This window comes from Girardinichthys multiradiatus, chromosome Y, assembly GCF_021462225.1.
Source record: "Girardinichthys multiradiatus isolate DD_20200921_A chromosome Y, DD_fGirMul_XY1, whole genome shotgun sequence".
Classification (NCBI taxonomy): Eukaryota; Metazoa; Chordata; class Actinopteri; order Cyprinodontiformes; family Goodeidae; genus Girardinichthys; species Girardinichthys multiradiatus.
This window is the reverse complement of record NC_061818.1, coordinates 28,502,404-28,519,782: the sequence shown is the minus strand read 5'-3', so window position 1 is coordinate 28,519,782 and position 17,379 is coordinate 28,502,404. Positions and strand designations below refer to the sequence as shown.

General features: G+C 37.0%; 3 protein-coding genes across 7 annotated transcripts; all 3 read right to left on the bottom strand.

The window, feature by feature from the left end:
• Positions 1–201: 201 nt before the first annotated feature.
• Positions 202–4,750, bottom strand: LOC124863952 (hsp90 co-chaperone Cdc37-like). Of its 2 annotated transcripts, XM_047358532.1 has the most exons (9): positions 4,596–4,750; positions 4,358–4,503; positions 3,857–4,138; positions 2,656–2,761; positions 2,437–2,552; positions 2,115–2,237; positions 1,463–1,645; positions 1,297–1,368; positions 202–1,179 (listed from the first exon to the last, which is right to left on the bottom strand). In XM_047358532.1, exons 2-9 carry the CDS (start codon positions 4,463–4,465, stop codon positions 1,042–1,044), a joined length of 1,128 nt encoding a protein of 375 aa, XP_047214488.1. In that variant the 5' UTR covers positions 4,466–4,503; positions 4,596–4,750; the 3' UTR covers positions 202–1,041. The 2 variants fall into 2 exon arrangements, with proteins under 2 accessions (XP_047214488.1, XP_047214487.1); XM_047358531.1 differs by lacking the exon at positions 4,596–4,750 and having other exon boundaries at positions 4,358–4,579.
• A 1,776-nt stretch (positions 4,751–6,526) lies between these two features.
• Positions 6,527–8,335, bottom strand: LOC124864529 (cx9C motif-containing protein 4-like). Of its 4 annotated transcripts, none has more exons than XR_007037317.1 (4): positions 8,237–8,335; positions 8,096–8,155; positions 7,156–8,020; positions 6,527–6,824 (listed from the first exon to the last, which is right to left on the bottom strand). XR_007037317.1 is itself a non-coding variant. In XM_047359339.1 (4 exons), the coding sequence occupies exons 2-3, from the start codon at positions 8,151–8,153 to the stop codon at positions 7,884–7,886; spliced, it is 195 nt and encodes a 64-aa protein (XP_047215295.1). In that variant the 5' UTR covers positions 8,154–8,155; positions 8,237–8,335; the 3' UTR covers positions 6,527–6,824; positions 7,857–7,883. The 4 variants fall into 4 exon arrangements, 3 of the variants coding, with proteins under 3 accessions (XP_047215295.1, XP_047215293.1, XP_047215294.1); XM_047359339.1 differs by having other exon boundaries at positions 7,857–8,020; XM_047359337.1 differs by having other exon boundaries at positions 6,527–8,020.
• A 520-nt stretch (positions 8,336–8,855) lies between these two features.
• Positions 8,856–14,832, bottom strand: LOC124864645 (hemicentin-1-like). The gene is made up of 5 exons (XM_047359504.1): positions 14,682–14,832; positions 12,582–12,848; positions 12,164–12,496; positions 9,349–9,603; positions 8,856–9,259 (listed from the first exon to the last, which is right to left on the bottom strand). Exons 1-5 carry the CDS (start codon positions 14,731–14,733, stop codon positions 9,252–9,254), a joined length of 915 nt encoding a protein of 304 aa, XP_047215460.1. The 5' UTR covers positions 14,734–14,832; the 3' UTR covers positions 8,856–9,251.
• Positions 14,833–17,379: the final 2,547 nt, after the last annotated feature.

Sequence of the window (17,379 nt, the reverse complement as noted above, 5' to 3'; positions counted from 1 at the left end):
CCAGAGGGGAGGCCGTAGCCAGAATGTGTTGTGTCTCAAATGTTTTCTAAATTTCTGTCTCAATATTTGTCTGACTAACCTTATACTTCATAGTGAAAAATAGTAATAATAATCCTAGGAAACAGAAAAAAATGGGAAAATTTGGGTAATGACTGGTTACAGTGATCAGATGTTTAATAGGAATGAATAAAAAAGTCCAAATTTTCAACAAGGATTAACTTTATTTAGTCATTTAGAGTAAAAGCCAACATAAACATAATTGTATTTTGAAAAATGAGCTACAACATGCAAATTTCTGGGTCGACTAATTGTCAAAACAAAAAGCATGAATGAAAGTTGAGAATCCATTCAAAATGCCACACGATCTGATGAAGGCCAATGATAAGTCTTTGGACTGGTGAGCACTTGCTCCATCTTGACTATTTTGAAGAAGGTGGCTAAAGCGTGCAGAAGAAGCAAACATTTAGATGTTGGAAACATTAAGCAGAAACATAAGCAAATGTCAAATCAGTGACATGGTAACACTGTCTAAAATGTTGGTTCAAGCAAAGAAGTGGCAAACGGTCATTAATTTATCTGTTGAATGAATACATTTCTGTGGAGGAAATGTCTTTTACACAGAGTGAACATAGTTCAAGTTCCCAGAAGTCAATAGAAAATGTCAAATTAGGTGTATAAGCTCAAAATAAATTCTTGCATTTTAAAACACTGACCCCAAAAGAACGCAAAAATCTAAAGACTATACACCAGCACAAAGAAACCAGACATGTTTGTTGATACCTACAAAAGTGTATACAAATAAATGAAAGGACCCAGCTTCAGTGATCACTTTTAGCACAATCAGCAGTTTTATGTCCAAGCAGGGTCACTGATGCCTCCATGTTGTGTTGCTAAGTGAACACTCAACTTTTAGATCCCAGCAAAACATATTCAAAGAACTTATTTCATTAATCTGCGAACTAATCGTACACATAACGGAGCTGCATTACAGTGGGTAAATACATATGCAAAACAAACACCAAATCAGCTGGGTCAATCTGGTCAGTCATCCTTTGTTTCTTCCTGCTCCTGTTTCACCTCTTCATAGGTGGGTTCCTCATCTTTTCCATCCTCTTCTCCCTTGGCATTAGAGACCCAGAGCCCGGAGTCGATGCATCTCTTCATGTGATGTTTTGCCTCCTGAAATTATGTGAAACACTCAGGTGTAAACCAAAGCTCGTCAACATGCATACCTAATTCCTACGAAGTTGAAAAAAACAACCAGAAAGATGATTTATAAAAAAAAAAATAACTTACTGTTGGGTCCATTTTGCTAATGACATCTTGTAACATTTGGATGTCTTTTTCATCGAAGCATTTCTGCATTTCCTGCAATTAACAACATGTTCCATAAACCTCAAGAATTTAAACCAAACAGGAAAGACCAACAAGACTAACAGTTGCAAACAAATGGGGAACTTACAGGTGGCAGAGTTTCATAAACCTCGACGGGATCAAGCCCACCAGGACCCAGGCGCTTCTGCTGTTCTTCTTCTTCCAATTCCTTCATGGCCTTCTCTATGCGGATCTTCGCCCTTCCTCTAACTTGCTCCTTGAACGACTCGAGCTCATTGTTGAAAGCGTCCTGGTACGGTTGGTCAGCTGTCTGGTTGAACACATGCAGCACAAAGACAATGAGTTTTAAGGCATTCCAGCACATTAATTTTTGGGGATTTTGACTTTTCTTTTGAGAAGCATCCCGGAACTAATCTGTTTTTTATTCAAGAAACCACAAGTCTGACATCTTCACACACTCATTAAAAAAAACAACAACAAAAAAACACTTCACAACAAGGTATTTTAATCAGGTCCACGAAAGACAGAAAATTAGTGATAAAGAAACTTTAAATTAAAAGAATAAACCCTGAAAGAACTTCACAAAGCCTTAAGAAATACTTTAAAAGATTATTAAATGCTCTGGTGCCTTTAAAGCCGAATATGGACATATTAAAAACTGGGTTTAAAACCTCTGCACAGTTGTTGCAATAGTTCATGGTGTAAAAAGGTTTACTTTGTGGTGACAGCATCTTCTGATTAGCGTTAAAATTTGTGGCTTTAAAAGACCCCCTACTTACCTTAATCTTGGCAAAAAATTGGCGGAAGCAGCCACGGGGGTCCACTTTCAGGCTTTTTGCCAACTCAAGTATGAACTGCATGACTATAGTCTGATGAGCCACTTGCTCCATCAATGCGTGCTTCTGTGACAGCAGAAAACATACTTGGAATAATGAACACAGTAGTCATGTGGGGGAAAACAGCTTGAGGCAAAATGGAAGAGCATCACTGAGTGACATTCCAAATACCAAATGCCATCTTTATTTCCATTTCAATCAATCAATCTAAAGAATAGAACACAATTCAATAACAGTAATGCAGATAATGTTTAAAACCGTTTACCTCTTCCACTTCAAGATCAATGCACATGATGACAAGATAGTTGGCAGTTTCTTCACATACAAGATAAGGATTGTCAGAGAGGTACTTCTGGCTGTCGTCCCAACGTCGCAACATGCCTCAAGTAAAAGCAGCAATAAATAAGAATCTCTATTTAAAATTGTAACAAGGAGTAAATTTATATACACACAACAAACCTTGATGGTTGTCAAAGGCCCTTACCGAAATGTTTGATCTGCTTCTCGTACTTCTCCACAAAGGTTTTATGTTTTTGCTCCTTGTCCTCTTCAGTCTCATCTGCAGCCTCAGGTTTGACATTAACAACACTCTGTCAAGGACGAACCAGAATGTTAGTAACATGTCACTGTTTGTACAGCTGAAAATGAAAGTTATAAACCATAATCTCCAATTATTTGAGACTGTGATGCAATTCTAGTGTCAATATGTGATCTCTATAACGTCTTTTCTCTTTTGTCACCCTTCTAAACTAAGAATAAATATACGAGTAGCCAGGAAGGAGGTTGTGCTGACAACTCTCTTTAGAGTGGAAGTTCTTATTGAAAGTAGGCTAAGGGTTTAAAACATTCTCTATCAATGTTTAAAAACAAAGTCCGAAAAGCACAAAAGTACGTGTAAGAAGCTAATTAAAAGAAAAGTGTATTTTCTACAACGGTAGGTTGATTGTTTATTCAGGCTGCAGCAACAGAGTGCTAGACTTGGCAGGTGCTGATTATTTAGCTCCTTCACTATTTTGTACTTTCCAGCATACAACAATGAGTCATTTGCCATGGGAACATATTGGTGAATTGGCAAAGGAGAAAACTGACCCGGAATCCGATTGCAGCAGATAACAGAAAGGCTAAACATTTGAAGACAAGTGGAATATGAAGGATTCTGAAATGTTGTCAGTCTTTTAAACTTTTTCAGGGTGAGGTATAAGTCTGCCTTCTCTAGAAAGTACATAGACAATGCTGTTAACAATTAGCAATGCTAACTGCACTAATCGCTAACATAAGATGCTAAAAACATTTTAAAACGTAAATTCAAACTTAATTGTTTTTCTTTGATCATGGGACGTGACAACTCCTCCCCCACTGAAATTATAGTCAATGAATACCAAGGAAACACTTAACAAAAATAAAATCAGCATTTATGTTTAATCAAGAAATCATCCTAAATTCTAAGCAGCACAGTAAAAACAATCTGTAATAATAAAAAAACAGATTACTTTTTAAGAAGTGAAATTGTTGTTTGCGATAAATAAAAAAAGACTGTTTTACAAATGTTTATATTCTGAACAAGTGCTAGATTGTTCAGATTTTTAATCAATGAAGATAAAACAACCCCCCAAAAACAACAGACTGTGAATTTACTGCTGAAAATCACATCTGTTGTTCAAAGCACCATTACTGATCTGTGTCACCTTGCTGAAACCATCTCTGCTGAGCGTGTCCACATTCCAGGGCATCTTCTTCTCTTCTCTTCGGTGTTCCTCCAACTTCTTCGCCATATCTCGTTCCTCTTTCTTTAATTTCTTCTCCTCCGCCTGGACTTTGTTCAGCTCTGCTTTGGCATCATCCGACGAGGCAACGCTCAGCTGCTGTAGTTTCTTCTGTGTCTCTGCCAGCTTACGCCGACAATCGACTAGACTTTTATTGAATTCTTCGCCTTTTTTCTGGAAATCTTCCATTCTCTCCACACGAGCCTGAAAAGAAGGAATGAAAGTTTTATAATCTGTTGGACCTTCATCCAAGCATAGTTAACTGTTTTCACCGTTTTGCAACTAATCAAGTGTAGGCTAAACGCTTACGCCTGGTTCAAATAAGCAAAGGTTTTGCAAGGTGTTTGTAGCAAGACAACACAAGGTATGTGCAGCCAGCGGGGAAGCTAAATTATCTTAATTACTCGAGTCTTTAAATTGTACCTGGTGTCTCCATCTGAAGAGGCTCGGTGTGTCGATGTTCGGGTGGGTATCATCTTCATCATCTGAGACCTCAATGTGATCCCACACGCTGTAGTCTATCCTGGACATCCTGCGAGCTAGAACCAAAAGCTAACCGAGTTAGCCTCCTATAAGTCGGATAAGTTGGAAGGTTAAACAAACGTAAGGAGAAAATGTAATTCTGCAGCAGAATTTCCGATGCGGAGGACCGTATAAGAACCGTGAGTTTGTTGTTGAACGCGAAACCGGCTGTTTTCTTTCAGAACAAGCACAGATGGACCTCCCCAGCGACTATTAGCCAGATGCAGCTACAGAATTCTAGAAAGAATCACTCCTGCAAGTTTCCGCCCTACGTCATCACGTCGGCCGTCAGAAGCACGTACGAGGCCGTAAAGCAGGTTTGGAAATTTCCCACATGGTTTGGTAATAAACCTGAAATATTAGCCTTACAAATAACAAAGTAAAGCAACATGATTATGATTTTTGTATTATTTTTTTTATCAAAAGAGTACTTATAACTTATAAATAATTTCAAATATGAGTTTATTATTTAAATGTATCTATTTTACCTTGAGATATCCCTTTATTAAACATTTTATTTAATGGTAAAGATATATATCATGCTCATCTGACTCAGCTGAATTAGTGTATTAATTTATTTGTGGTCTAAATGACTTTTTGCCAATTGTTTAATATTATTCAATGTGTATCTCAAATACACACCAATTGTAGTTAATACATTTGTATATTTAACACAACTCTTTAAAAAAAAAGTAGTAACATAGGATTGTGTGTTAATAGCATTTATAATAACTTTTATTTGGCCGAAAACCAATGCTTTTATCCAATTGGATGTTTTTTTTTTATTGCTTTTGTTTGATATTCCTTATGTTACAAAGCTGTACCAAAGCTTTTTTCAGCACGTTACTTCACAAATGGCATTTAGTTTAACAATTCAGTTATTAAACAGATTTAACATTGTAACAAAATCAAATAAATTAACATATATTAGCCTATTTTAAATAAATGTATCGCAGAACTGGTTTATGGTCCAATAAAGTGTGCAACACATGCATGTCTGTTGAAAAAATAAATGACTGTTATGTATAATATAGGAGAAATAAAGGTTGTTCGTGTCAACAGGAAGACTCGCAATTGAATTGTTCCAATTATCCAAGATTAAACGGAAAAGAAACAATTTCTCGTTAGAATACCTTGATCCATAATGGAAGAAAATGTTGAGACATTTCAATTTATAATTTGTTACCTTGAGGACTGTTCATTTGAGAAAATCACACAATTAAGCAAATCAAAAGCCTAAGTTAACTTGAATTACTTAATTATTTGAGATAATCTTTTAGTGCATGTTTCCCCTAAAGATATTCTATAACAGACAGGAAATAATTATATAAAAAGTAAATTATCTGTGTAACATTTATATATTTTATTTATGTTAGTAGACTAACTTGTTTTTTGTCAATTGTTTGAAATGATACAATGTATTTCTAATATATACACTATTTATTGCTTTTAATTTTGATTGGAATTACCCTTTCAGTAATTGTTACACAAAGGAGTAATAGAGTATGCAACTTTATAATGTTTATTACAACTAAATGCTTACTTTTCTGCATGAGTGAAGTGTTAGTTAATAGGGCATAATATACTTTAAAAAAAAAACCCTTTAACATTAAAAGTGTTAAAATACAGATTTTTTTTCTATATCCCAGTAACCTAGTAACTAATGGTTGTTATTTTTAAGGTTTTTAAAGTGGTTTTAACTATTTGCCATGTTACAATGTTAAACTAAAACATAGCTTTTTTCACAGATTGTATTTTTCCGCTTACATCTAGTATAATTCCTTAGCTAATAAATGAAGCTACTAATACATTTTAAAAATATATATTACAAACTGAATACTAGTTAAACAATAAAAGTTTTATACAGTCTGCATTTGAACTTAGAAATCAAATTAGTTCAAGTTGAAGAGGTTATACAGATCATTGCACAAGCATGTCACTTAATACAAATGACTGTTGAAATTTGAAAAATAGTAAAAAAGAATTGATGCCCTTTTCAAAAGTTATAACTCTCTCTTACCTTTTTCACCTTATGACCAAGATTAAAAGGCAACAACAAAAGAAGACATCTTCCTTGCACATTTTTTTTTATATTGCAGCAGACATTCCAGAATGCTGACAGTGAAGTCGGGAAGTTCTGAATGTCCTGTGTTCAAATCCCTTAGCTCTTTCTGCATGGAGTCCTCTTACAGTCCAAAAAGATGATTGTTCATTGGTCTCTATAAATTGTCACTAGGTTTGAATGTGTGCTTGCATGGTTGTTTGGTGTCTCTGTGTTACCCTGTGATGGACTGGTTGTTGACCTGTCCAGAGGGTACGCCACCTCTTGCCCAATGACCACTGGTGCACCAACCCCCCTCCCATGACCCTGCAAGGACAAGACAAGGTATAGATGGATGGATGGATGGATGGATTCATGAATTCTGTGTAATTTCATATTGTTTGAGGTCTGCAGAAATTAAGGTATAAATAAAATATAAAACACATTATCTCTAAAAAAAAAAAATACATAAGATTGCTCAATAAATTATCTCCTCAAAAAGTGGAATCCTTTCACTGATTCAGTTAAAAAAAGATTAACTCAAATCTTATATATTTTCATGAAGAGTGATATAGCTTGTTTATATTTCTGTTAATATTGAGGATTATGGGTTACAGCTAATGAAAATCCGATTCATCTTCACAGAAAACGGACTTACCTAAAAGCAATAAAGGCTGTTTTAACACAGAAATGTCATGTTATGACGACATTACAGCCAACACAGTCATGGAGAAGACGGCTGACTTCATAGTTCTCTGGGGCAACATTTCTTTATAAAAAAAATATCTGAGTACAATATCTGATAGTTCTCAAGCATTGATGCTTTATCTTAAACAGACTCGTTTATTTGAAAGGATGTGAGGGTGTTAGGGTTTTGTTTTTTAGCGTCGTTGCAGTCCACACTCCTTATCAGTTGATGGTGGTATTGCACCAGATTGTTGCTTGCAATCCGTCAAAAAAAAAAAAAAAAGAAAAAACCCAAAAAACCTTAAGAAGTAATAGAACAAGAAAAAACGAGTCGGGTCTGGTTTTTTTTTTTTTTTTCCCGAGCCTGTCTCACTTCCTTATTTCTGACATGCCCAAGCTCCTCTCCGAATCTCACGAACAAGGTGTTTACAAAATGGCAGAAATCCAGTTTATTCTCATGACTGTTGACAGGAAGGTGTCATGTTTAAAGGCTTTTTTTTTTTTCTCTCCAAATGTTATGTTCAAATGTCTTCTGAGAAAGGCTGCTGAAATGTTTACTATACTTTAAAGCCTCATGTACACCGTCTCAATGACAGTTCCGGGTCCTGCTGAACTACAGCATGCTTCAGAATGATAAAGATCTACTACATTCATGATATTGAAGCTTTCTACCACAACATGAAGGGGAACGGGTGAAAGTCATGTGTCGCTCTTGTTCTCCGACGGGTTGGAGTCCTTAAAACCGGAGCAGCAGACGGAGTTTCCCACATTAGCTTTACAGCACCGGCGCATGTCTCGGATCACCTCTTCGCACAGACTCTCCATGTACTTATTAGCTGCAGGATGGGGAAGGAGTTAGTCAAATATCTTCCAAGGGTTGAGCCTAAAGCAATACACAACATCTGTAGTACCTTGTAAACACGTCTGGATGGCGCACGCTTGCTTTTGACAAGGATCTTTTTGCGGCATTTCTGAAAACAAAACCAAGACACCTTTTTTAAGACGTTGTTATGTTGTATTTAACATCTAAACTGACCCAAACTGACTCCCACCTCTGTTGATAACATTGAGGCTAACCGCAATATGCTACCTCCTCCTGGTACACTGTTTTGATCATGTGACGCATCGACGGCCTATCGCCTTTTTAAAATAAGATAAATAGCGACATCTTGTGGAGGGAGGCAGAGTGACAGATGGAACCTTTAAATATATTTAAAACTCCTATATGGCAAAACCTTAAATATTTAAATTAGTAGTCAAAATGACCAATCATTAGTCAATTTAAAATAATACCTAAAAATACATAGATTCAATGTTTCAATAAATTGTTTCAATAAAAAAGCAGCACATCTCTGAAAAACATGCAGCCTTGTAATGAAATTCCAGTCAGTTTATGAGCATCTGTGTTGAACAAAGCTGAAGTATCACTTAAGCACAGTAGATGACTGAAATTAGAGTCCCTGTACTGATGAGTCATCTGGAAAGATGGTTCAATTCAAAGTCAGACTGAAAATTAAATCAGAAAGGAGACCAAAAGTGCTTATACTGGAAGGCAATACATCGTTTAATATACTGCTGGAGTTTATTTTTTAACAAAACCCAAGGCTGAAATTAGTAATCTAACAAAAACAAATGCATCATCTTCAATAAGTGAGCCAGTTAGTAAAACGCTTATTTTTATTAAACTTTTATTGATAAAGATAAGAAAATCAAACCAAGAAACAACTCATATTTACAGTAATTCTCTGCTGCTATTCATTGCAGTGCCAATAGTAGCTGCGTTTTTTTCAAATGTTACAGGACTTCATTACATTAGTGGGTAAATAAGGCTAGCAAAAATATAAATTATACCACAAATATCAAAAGTAAATCCTAAAATGTGAAATCTACCTTTAGACAACACACACACATATATATCTATATCTAACTCTGGATGGTAAAATGATCCCCATCATCACTGAATCATAAATTTGTCATCTTTCCCATCTCCAAAGTGGCAACAGTAAAATCAACATGGTGGAAATTTCCCCATGAGTCAGACAGGAGGCCAACCCAAGACAGCAAGCTTCAAACACCTGAATGACAGCAAGAGGAGATTTCAGGATTAGGATGTAGAGTTTGGAGCATTTTAATAGCTGCAGCAACACATACATCTTCCCTCTACCTTTGATCTTTTCTTTGATAATGAACTGCTTGCTCTTCTTTTCCAGCATGTTAGAGGCTGTGCACGTGTAGGTCCCTGGGAGCAGCGAGGAGGAAGTGATAACTGCTTCCGCCTTCATCCGCTCATCTGTGAGATGGGATGATTGCCAGCTGTATACAGGCTCAGGGTTTCCTGTGGCTGTGCAGTTAAAGGTGATTTCAGCTCCTGCGGTAAAGTCTAACACCTCTGTTTCAGGACTTAGAAATGTTGGAGGGACTAAAAATAAAATAAAAAATAAACAGTGATTAATTATCCATATAAACAGTACCACAAAAAGTATTCATAGCGCTTCAATTGTTTTCATATTTTTGACATTTAAGTCAAAAATGTGAATGTATTTTATTTAGAATGATGTGATATACCAACACAAAGTAATTGTCAAGCAGAAAAAATATGATACATGGTTTTTAAAATTCTTTACAAATGAAAATCTGAAAAAGATGCTGTACATTTACATTCACCCTGCCTTCACACTGACAACTGTTAATAAGATCTCAGGCAAGCAATTTTCTCCGAAGTCTGAAGCTTTGACTAAAATGATGAGGAACTAACTAATGCTTTTAAATATACAGGTCCTTCTCAAAACATTAGCATATTGTGATAAAGTTAATTATTTTCCATAATGTCATGATGAAAATTTAACATTCATATATTTTAGATTCATTGCACACTAACTGAAATATTTCAGGTCTTTTATTGTCTTAATACGGATGATTTTGGCATACAGCTCATGAAAACCCAAAATTCCTATCTCAGAAAATTAGCATATCATTAAAAGACTCTCTAAACGAGCTATGAACCTAATCATCTGAATCAACGAGTTAACTCTAAACACCTGCAAAAGATTCCTGAGGCCTTTAAAACTCCCAGCCTGGTTTATCACTCAAAACACCAATCATGGGTAAGACTGCCGACCTGACTGCTGTCCAGAAGGCCACTATTGACACCCTCAAGCAAGAGGGTAAGACACAGAAAGAAATTTCTGAATGAATAGGCTGTTCCCAGAGTGCTGTATCAGTCTGTGGGAAGGAAAAAGTGTGGCAGAAAACGCTGCACAACGAGAAGAGGTGACCGGACCCTGAGGAAGATTGTGGAGAAGGGCCGATTCCAGACCTTGGGGGACCTGCGGAAGCAGTGGACTGAGTCTGGAGTAGATACATCCAGAGCCACCGTGCACAGGCGTGTGCAGGAAATGGGCTACAGGTGCCGCATTCCCCAGGTCAAGCCACTTTTGAACCAGAAACAGCGGCAGAAGCGCCTGACCTGGGCTACAGAGAAGCAGCACTGGACTGTTGCTCAGTGGTCCAAAGTACTTTTTTCGGATGAAAGCAAATTCTGCATGTCATTCGGAAATCAAGGTGCCAGAGTCTGGAGGAAGACTGGGGAGAAGGAAATGCCAAAATGCCAGAAGTCCAGTGTCAAGTACCCACAGTCAGTGATGGTGTGGGGTGCCGTGTCAGCTGCTGGTGTTGGTCCACTGTGTTTTATCAAGGGCAGGGTGAATGCAGCTAGCTATCAGGAGATTTTGGAGCACTTCATGCTTCCATCTGCTGAAAAGCTTTATGGAGATGAAGATTTCATTTTTCAGCACGACCTGGCACCTGCTCACAGTGCCAAAACCACTGGTAAATGGTTTACTGACCATGGTATCACTGTGCTCAATTGGCCTGCCAACTCTCCTGACCTGAACCCCATAGAGAATCTGTGGGATATTGTGAAGAGAACGTTGAGAGACTCAAGACCCAACACTCTGGATGAGCTAAAGGCCGCTATCGAAGCATCCTGGGCCTCCATAAGACCTCAGCAGTACCACAGGCTGATTGCCTCCATGCCACGCCGCATTGAAGCAGTCATTTCTGCAAAAGGATTCCCGACCAAGTATTGAGTGCATAACTGTACATGATTATTTGAAGGTTGACGTTGTTTGTATTAAAAACACTTTTCTTTTATTGGTCGGATGAAATATGCTAATTTTGTGAGATAGGAATTTTGGGTTTTCATGAGCTGTATGCCAAAATCATCCGTATTAAGACAATAAAAGACCTGAAATATTTCAGTTAGTGTGCAATGAATCTAAAATATATGAATGTTAAATTTTCATCATTACATTATAGAAAATAATGAACTTTATCACAATATGCTAATTTTTTTAGAAGGACCTGTAGATATTATACCAAATGCAGATTGTGGCTTCTCAGTTTTTTCATGGAATAATTGCAGTGAATTTCCACAACAGAATGACACTAAAAGTACCAGTGATATTTCTTTGAGTCTTTTTATGTTTTTTTTATTACATCTTTTTGCACAAATATCAACATCCCATGAAACATGTATCCAACCTGATTGGCAAAGGTTATTTGCTGTTAAACCAAATAATAGGAAAAAAAAGGGTGGTTCTTTAAAAATGACAACACATTTCCTAGAGTAAATATTTTCACTATTTTCAGTTGTAGTTTTAAAAAAAAAAGACATTTTGGGCTCTAAATTTTTATTTAGCTGGACTAAGGTCAGAAATGGCTCTTTAGATTCTAAAGGTTGCAGACCCCCAGTTTAAGTCAAAGCATATTCATGCGTTAGAATGACCAAGTCGAAGTTCAAACCTAAATCCAATTGGGAATCTGTGGCAAGACTTGAAAATGCGTCTTCTAAGACACTATAATGTATAGTTATCTTTCCACTCCCCGAATGTGTTCTCGTTTTGTGTTGGTCTGTGCCATGAAATCCCCCCAAAATAAAAAGATATATGTAATTGAGTGGAATGTGCATCATAACTCACAGTATATGGACACAGTGAGGGGCTCTGAGGCCAGAGTGGGAGGGGGCAGTGGACCCTCTGGCCCAAGCTCCAGCTCTGCTACACACTTATACTCTGCATCGTTCTCTGCTTTTGTTGGCGTGATGATGAGGGTAGAGGACACTTGGACGGGTGAAGAAGATGTGAGGTCAGAGAAGGAGTGCTGATAAACCTCAGTTTGACCTCGGTACCACCTTAGTGTGAGATACTGGACAGGAGCAATATTCTGAACCTCACAGAGCAACTGGTACTCTTTTCCTTCCACCATGGAGCCAGTGTGGTTTGTCTGCCTGATGGAAATGCTGTCTGGGGATTCTATGTAAATAATACACAGATTTCATGTCAGGAAAACAAATTCATTTGAGTTTCAAACACATGTTTAGGTCAAAAGTTTACTCACTGTAGAGGACAAGGTTCAGTTTCTCCTCACACTGTCTCGGAGCTGTGAAAAAAACCCCATAGCAAATGGGTTCCTCTATCCAGTCAATAAGACTGTCTACCTTCCACTGGACAGACCGGTCCTCCTGCGTGTGCACCGCACTGATGGCTGATTCCCAGCCAAGGACACGAACTGGCCGTGTGGCTTCACAGTTGACTGTCACCGACTCACCAAAGCCCACCACAACCCGGGACGGCTTGAGAATGAGGGAGCAACCTTCTCCTGACACTGGGGAAGGTAGTAGCAGTCACCATCAAAGCCAGTGGAATCAAATGCCATATTTGATATTTACAGGTTATTAAACTATGTTACAAGATCTGCCTCCTTACAGGTTTTTACCGTTTTTGATTTTTTTCACATCTAATTGTTTCAAATCATCAAACAAATTTTATAATTCCATTCAATAGTTTATTTTTATTGATGCTGAGGCACTTTACAAAACAAACACATCTAATTTATATACAGAAATATACATTAAATATAGACAGATACAAAGTCAATTAAATACATCGCAGTTTAATCTCATAAAACAATGGAGTCAAGTTAAATTTATTTTGCTAATTGGTAAAAAGTTTTCTATTTAAGGTACCCCTATCGATTGCATCTAGTAACTGACTTTGTAGCAATCTCCTGTCACGTAATTATACATAAAGGACCCTAATGACTACAAAAAGCAGCTTTTTAAATGATGATTTCATTCATTAAGGGGGGAAGTTTTTTTTTGAAAACTGGCAACACTCCATCCTGATTACTGCCACAGATTTAGCAGTCTGAGAAAGGTCACAAAGCCATTTCCAAACCTTTATGACTCAAATGACCCACAGGAAGAGTGATTATCCATAAACGTTGAAAACATGGAAAATTGGTAAATCTTCCAAGGAAGTGCTGGTCTACCAGACATACCCCAACAGCTCATCGACATCTCATCCAGGAGGTTACAAAAGAACCCAGAAAAACATCTAAAGAACTGCAGGCTCAGATTGCCTCATTTCCAGTCAGTGTTCATGATTCAATAATAAGAAAGAGACGGGGCATAAATAGCATTCATTGGAGAGCTTCAAGAGAAAAACCACTCCTGACTCCTCTAACACATTAGCCAAAAAACAACTTGATGATACCAAAGTCTTTTGGGAAAATATTTAGTTGACTGACTAAAGTGAAACCTTTAATAACATGTGCATCCCATTACATCTGTTGTAAAGCTAACACAGCATTTAAGAAAAAGAACATCATACCGACAGTCAAACATGGTGGGGGTAGTGTGATGGTCTGGTGCTGCTTTGCTGCTTTAGGGCCTGGATAAGATGCTGTATTTATGAGACCATGAATTTTGCTTTGTCACTTGGGTTATGCAGCAGGACATTAATCCAAAGCACAACAGCAAGTCCACCTCTAAATACCTTTTAAAAATGAAGGTCTTGGAGTGGCCTAGTCAAAGACCAGATTTAAAACCAATTAAGTTGCTACGGCATTGTCTTAAACAGATTATTCTTTTTCAACAAACCTTCCAAGGGCCTGACTTAAATAGATTTTGCTAAGTGAACCAAAATTACTCGACGGCAAAGTTAAAAGGCTTGTTGCAAGTCATCACAAATCCTAGATGGCAGTTGCTGATACTAAGGGTGGCACAAGAAGAGTGCATTTAGTTTTTCACATAGGGTCAAGTTGGTTTGGATAGCAATTCCCCTTAGAAATCATCATTTCAAAACTAAATTTTTTTTAAGGTTTAATTATCACGATAGATTGTATAAAACATCTATGTTAAAAAAGTAAAAACAAGAAATCTTGAAGGGAGAAATATTTTTCACAGCACTGTAAATAAAAACTAGCATGCAAATCAGAGTCTAAAATAATGGGTTTAATCCCATTCTAACACAAAAAGCATTTGTTTCGGTTATTAATTTTTTATTTATTTTACAATTACTAATTGCAGTGTAATTTCCCCATAGCCGTAATGCATGAGTATGTTAATCCAAGCTATTCATTCATCACAGTTTCTGCCCTGGACATCATCAACATCTGAAACAAGCTATAGGAAACATGTAGTCCACAAAGTCTTACCTGTATAAAACATACAAAATATGAGGATCCAAATAAGAAAGTTGTTTCCCATGGTATTGTTATTTTTTGCACTGGTCGTCGACAGACAGAAAATTCCAACTTGAACAACCCTGGCAACTCTGCAGGGAACTATGTTGGAACAAAGCAGAGATCCCTCCCAGATGACTTTACAGATGGGAGGGGGTAAAAAGAGGAAAAGTAAAGGGGAAGAGTGGGAATGTTAACACAGCACATTATAGTTTTTGTTTTACAGAGAATTAAAAGCACACAAATACATCTGTAGATGTGCAACATGAATACCTCACCCACCAGAAACTTACAACTAAATCTGTGGAACAAATTGCTACTTCATCTGCACAACCTCAATTAAAAATAAACATACATGATTATGAACTTCCCAATTGAGATTTGGCCATGATAGAGACTCGTGAAACATTTCAGCGCTTATTTTAGGTGTCTAATAATAAAGAGCTGTGCAAAATTATTTTCAGTTCCTTTTGCACACTTGTTTGAAATGTCCTGAGGCCTTCATGCTTTGTTAAAACTCAGCAGGCAGGAGAGCCGGTCTCCTGCAGCATGTGAGCTTATAAGACTCACACTGTGACCAGAATGCTGCACAGAATAGCAGCCCTGACTGTAACTGTAGTGCAGGAGAGCAAACATCAAAAACAGATGCTTTTTAATGTATTTATAGAGAAGACAACTGGGAAACTTTACACCTTACAGTGTACATTCTCATGTTACTGGCAGCTTTAAATATGCCCTAGCAAGTGTACCATTGCCATGTGTAACACTTTACGTTTTAACTCTTTGACTTACTGTGCTGTATCTTGCTAGGGTGTTATGGCCGCAGAAGAGAAGCATAAACAAACAGTTGACCTACTTTTTCAGCTAAATCTCTGTTGGAAATGGCAGAACTCAGAGGACACATTTTTTGGACTAGTATAATAAAAAAATATATATTTTGGCAGCTGCAGACATGATTACACATTCTCCTCCTTACATTCACTTTGTTAGGATCTAATTAGTATGGCAGTCTCAGTGCTGTGTAATGTAAGGCTGTCTGAAAGAGGCAGAGAAAGGCATCCGAGGAACTGACAAAGGGGGGGGCGAGGAAACACAGACGCCGTTTTGACTTTGCCTCAATCAGTATTCTGTTTAAGGAGGTCACTAACAGAGAAGGTGGCTCAATAATATGTTAACCTTTTGTATTACAGCTTTTTTCTGTTTTCAGTTATTTTAATGTTCACATGAAAGTTTATTATGCTCAACTTGTCAAGATTTTTTCATTTGCTTTAAACCCAGTAGGTTCATTTTATCAACCAGTTGTTACAGAAATTGTATACTCTTTCTACTTGGGCAAAATAAGAAAACATTACCGGGGCACAACAATGCAAACAAATCGCAAATTGCAAAGACAATTTTGCAGAAGATATCTAGATTTATAAACACTCACCAAAAAATGAGAAAAAACATTAACCCTGCATGCAGCTGTGTTCTGAGTAACATCCAGTAATTACTGTAGCTATGACGGAACTTCCTATAATAAAAATAGCTCAAACAAACAAGCTGGCCGCTTTGCTGTTACATAAAAACATATAAACAATGTGTCAGCAAAAGGCCAATAATCTTTTTTGCATCTACAGCTTAAAAGATTGGTGCATAGTCCAACTGAGGAAAGCAAAAAAAAATCTTTATTAAGGCCATTTGAAATAATACCTTGTAGGCATCTAACTTGACCCTGGAAAAGATCCTCAATGGTTGTCCTGATGGCCTAAGTGAATGGTACAACAGATTTTCCTATGAAAGCCCTCAAAGCTCCAGCAGGTACCATCTACTACAGGATTAACCACTTCAAACACGTCAAACTGAGAAGGAAACCATCCCTTTTGTTCCGGCTGTGAAAGCTAAAAAACACCCGCTGATGAATAAGAGGATAAGGTTAAAGATGGGGTGGAAAATGGCTTTAATATTAAACACATATAAAAAACTGTAAGGATACAAAAATGATGATATGCAAAACTACTTCCAGGCAATGATAACTGGTAATTATGTCATATTGATATACTGAAAACTACTCAATGTACATCTACGACGAAAACTGGCTTTCTCAAATGTAAACAATATACTCCCAGCTCCTGCATCTTACTCACCAAAGATCAGTTTAGATTAGACCAACCTAAAATACATGTTTTTTGGAATGTGGGAGGAATATGAAATACTTGAAATATGAAGTATATACTTGAATATGTAGTACTTGAAAGATACTACGAAGGAAGCAAAAACGGCTTGGGTGAGCTCAGGAAAGTGTGACCATATCTGCATACAACACTTTTTTTTTAAACAGTGAGTTTACATTCACTTGAGAAACCATTTTCTTTTAGTTTTTGGACAACTATGGAAGACAACAATTAAAGTATTACTTGAACCCAGAAGTAAATGCAAATAAAGCTTGGAGAAAAAGTCAATATTAGGCAGCAGAGGACAATAACTTCAACATATTATAGAGGCAGGTCATACCTCCTATCATTAACCCTTAGATACATAAGTGGGTCAAAAATTACCCGATTAGGCAATGTCTTTTTAACAAAAAGTTATTATTTCATATTCTAGCTATTCCTCTAAAACACGTTAATTGATATCATGCCATTTTGCAAAATTCAAATTTTTGTATTGCTACCCCAAGCTTCCATTAATG

What these genes read in the sequence shown, in the direction of transcription:
- LOC124863952 (XM_047358532.1), bottom strand. Translation starts at nt 4,465, where the DNA reads ATGTCCAGGATAGACTACAGCGTGTGGGATCACATTGAGGTCTCAGAT. An exon ending in TCTTCAGATGGAGACACCAG is followed by an intron (nt 4,139 to 4,357) that starts GTACAATTTAAA and finishes CCTTCTTTTCAG; the next exon opens with GCTCGTGTGGAGAGAATGGA. An exon ending in AATTTTTTGCCAAGATTAAG is followed by an intron (nt 1,646 to 2,114) that starts GTAAGTAGGGGG and finishes GTGTTCAACCAG; the next exon opens with ACAGCTGACCAACCGTACCA.
- LOC124864529 (XM_047359337.1), bottom strand. Translation starts at nt 8,153, where the DNA reads ATGCCGCAAAAAGATCCTTGTCAAAAGCAAGCGTGCGCCATCCAGACG. An exon ending in CATCCAGACGTGTTTACAAG is followed by an intron (nt 8,021 to 8,095) that starts GTACTACAGATG and finishes CCCATCCTGCAG; the next exon opens with CTAATAAGTACATGGAGAGT.
- LOC124864645 (XM_047359504.1), bottom strand. Translation starts at nt 14,733, where the DNA reads ATGGGAAACAACTTTCTTATTTGGATCCTCATATTTTGTATGTTTTAT. An exon ending in ACTGAACCTTGTCCTCTACA is followed by an intron (nt 12,497 to 12,581) that starts GTGAGTAAACTT and finishes TTATTTACATAG; the next exon opens with AATCCCCAGACAGCATTTCC. An exon ending in CCTCACTGTGTCCATATACT is followed by an intron (nt 9,604 to 12,163) that starts GTGAGTTATGAT and finishes TTTTATTTTTAG; the next exon opens with TCCCTCCAACATTTCTAAGT.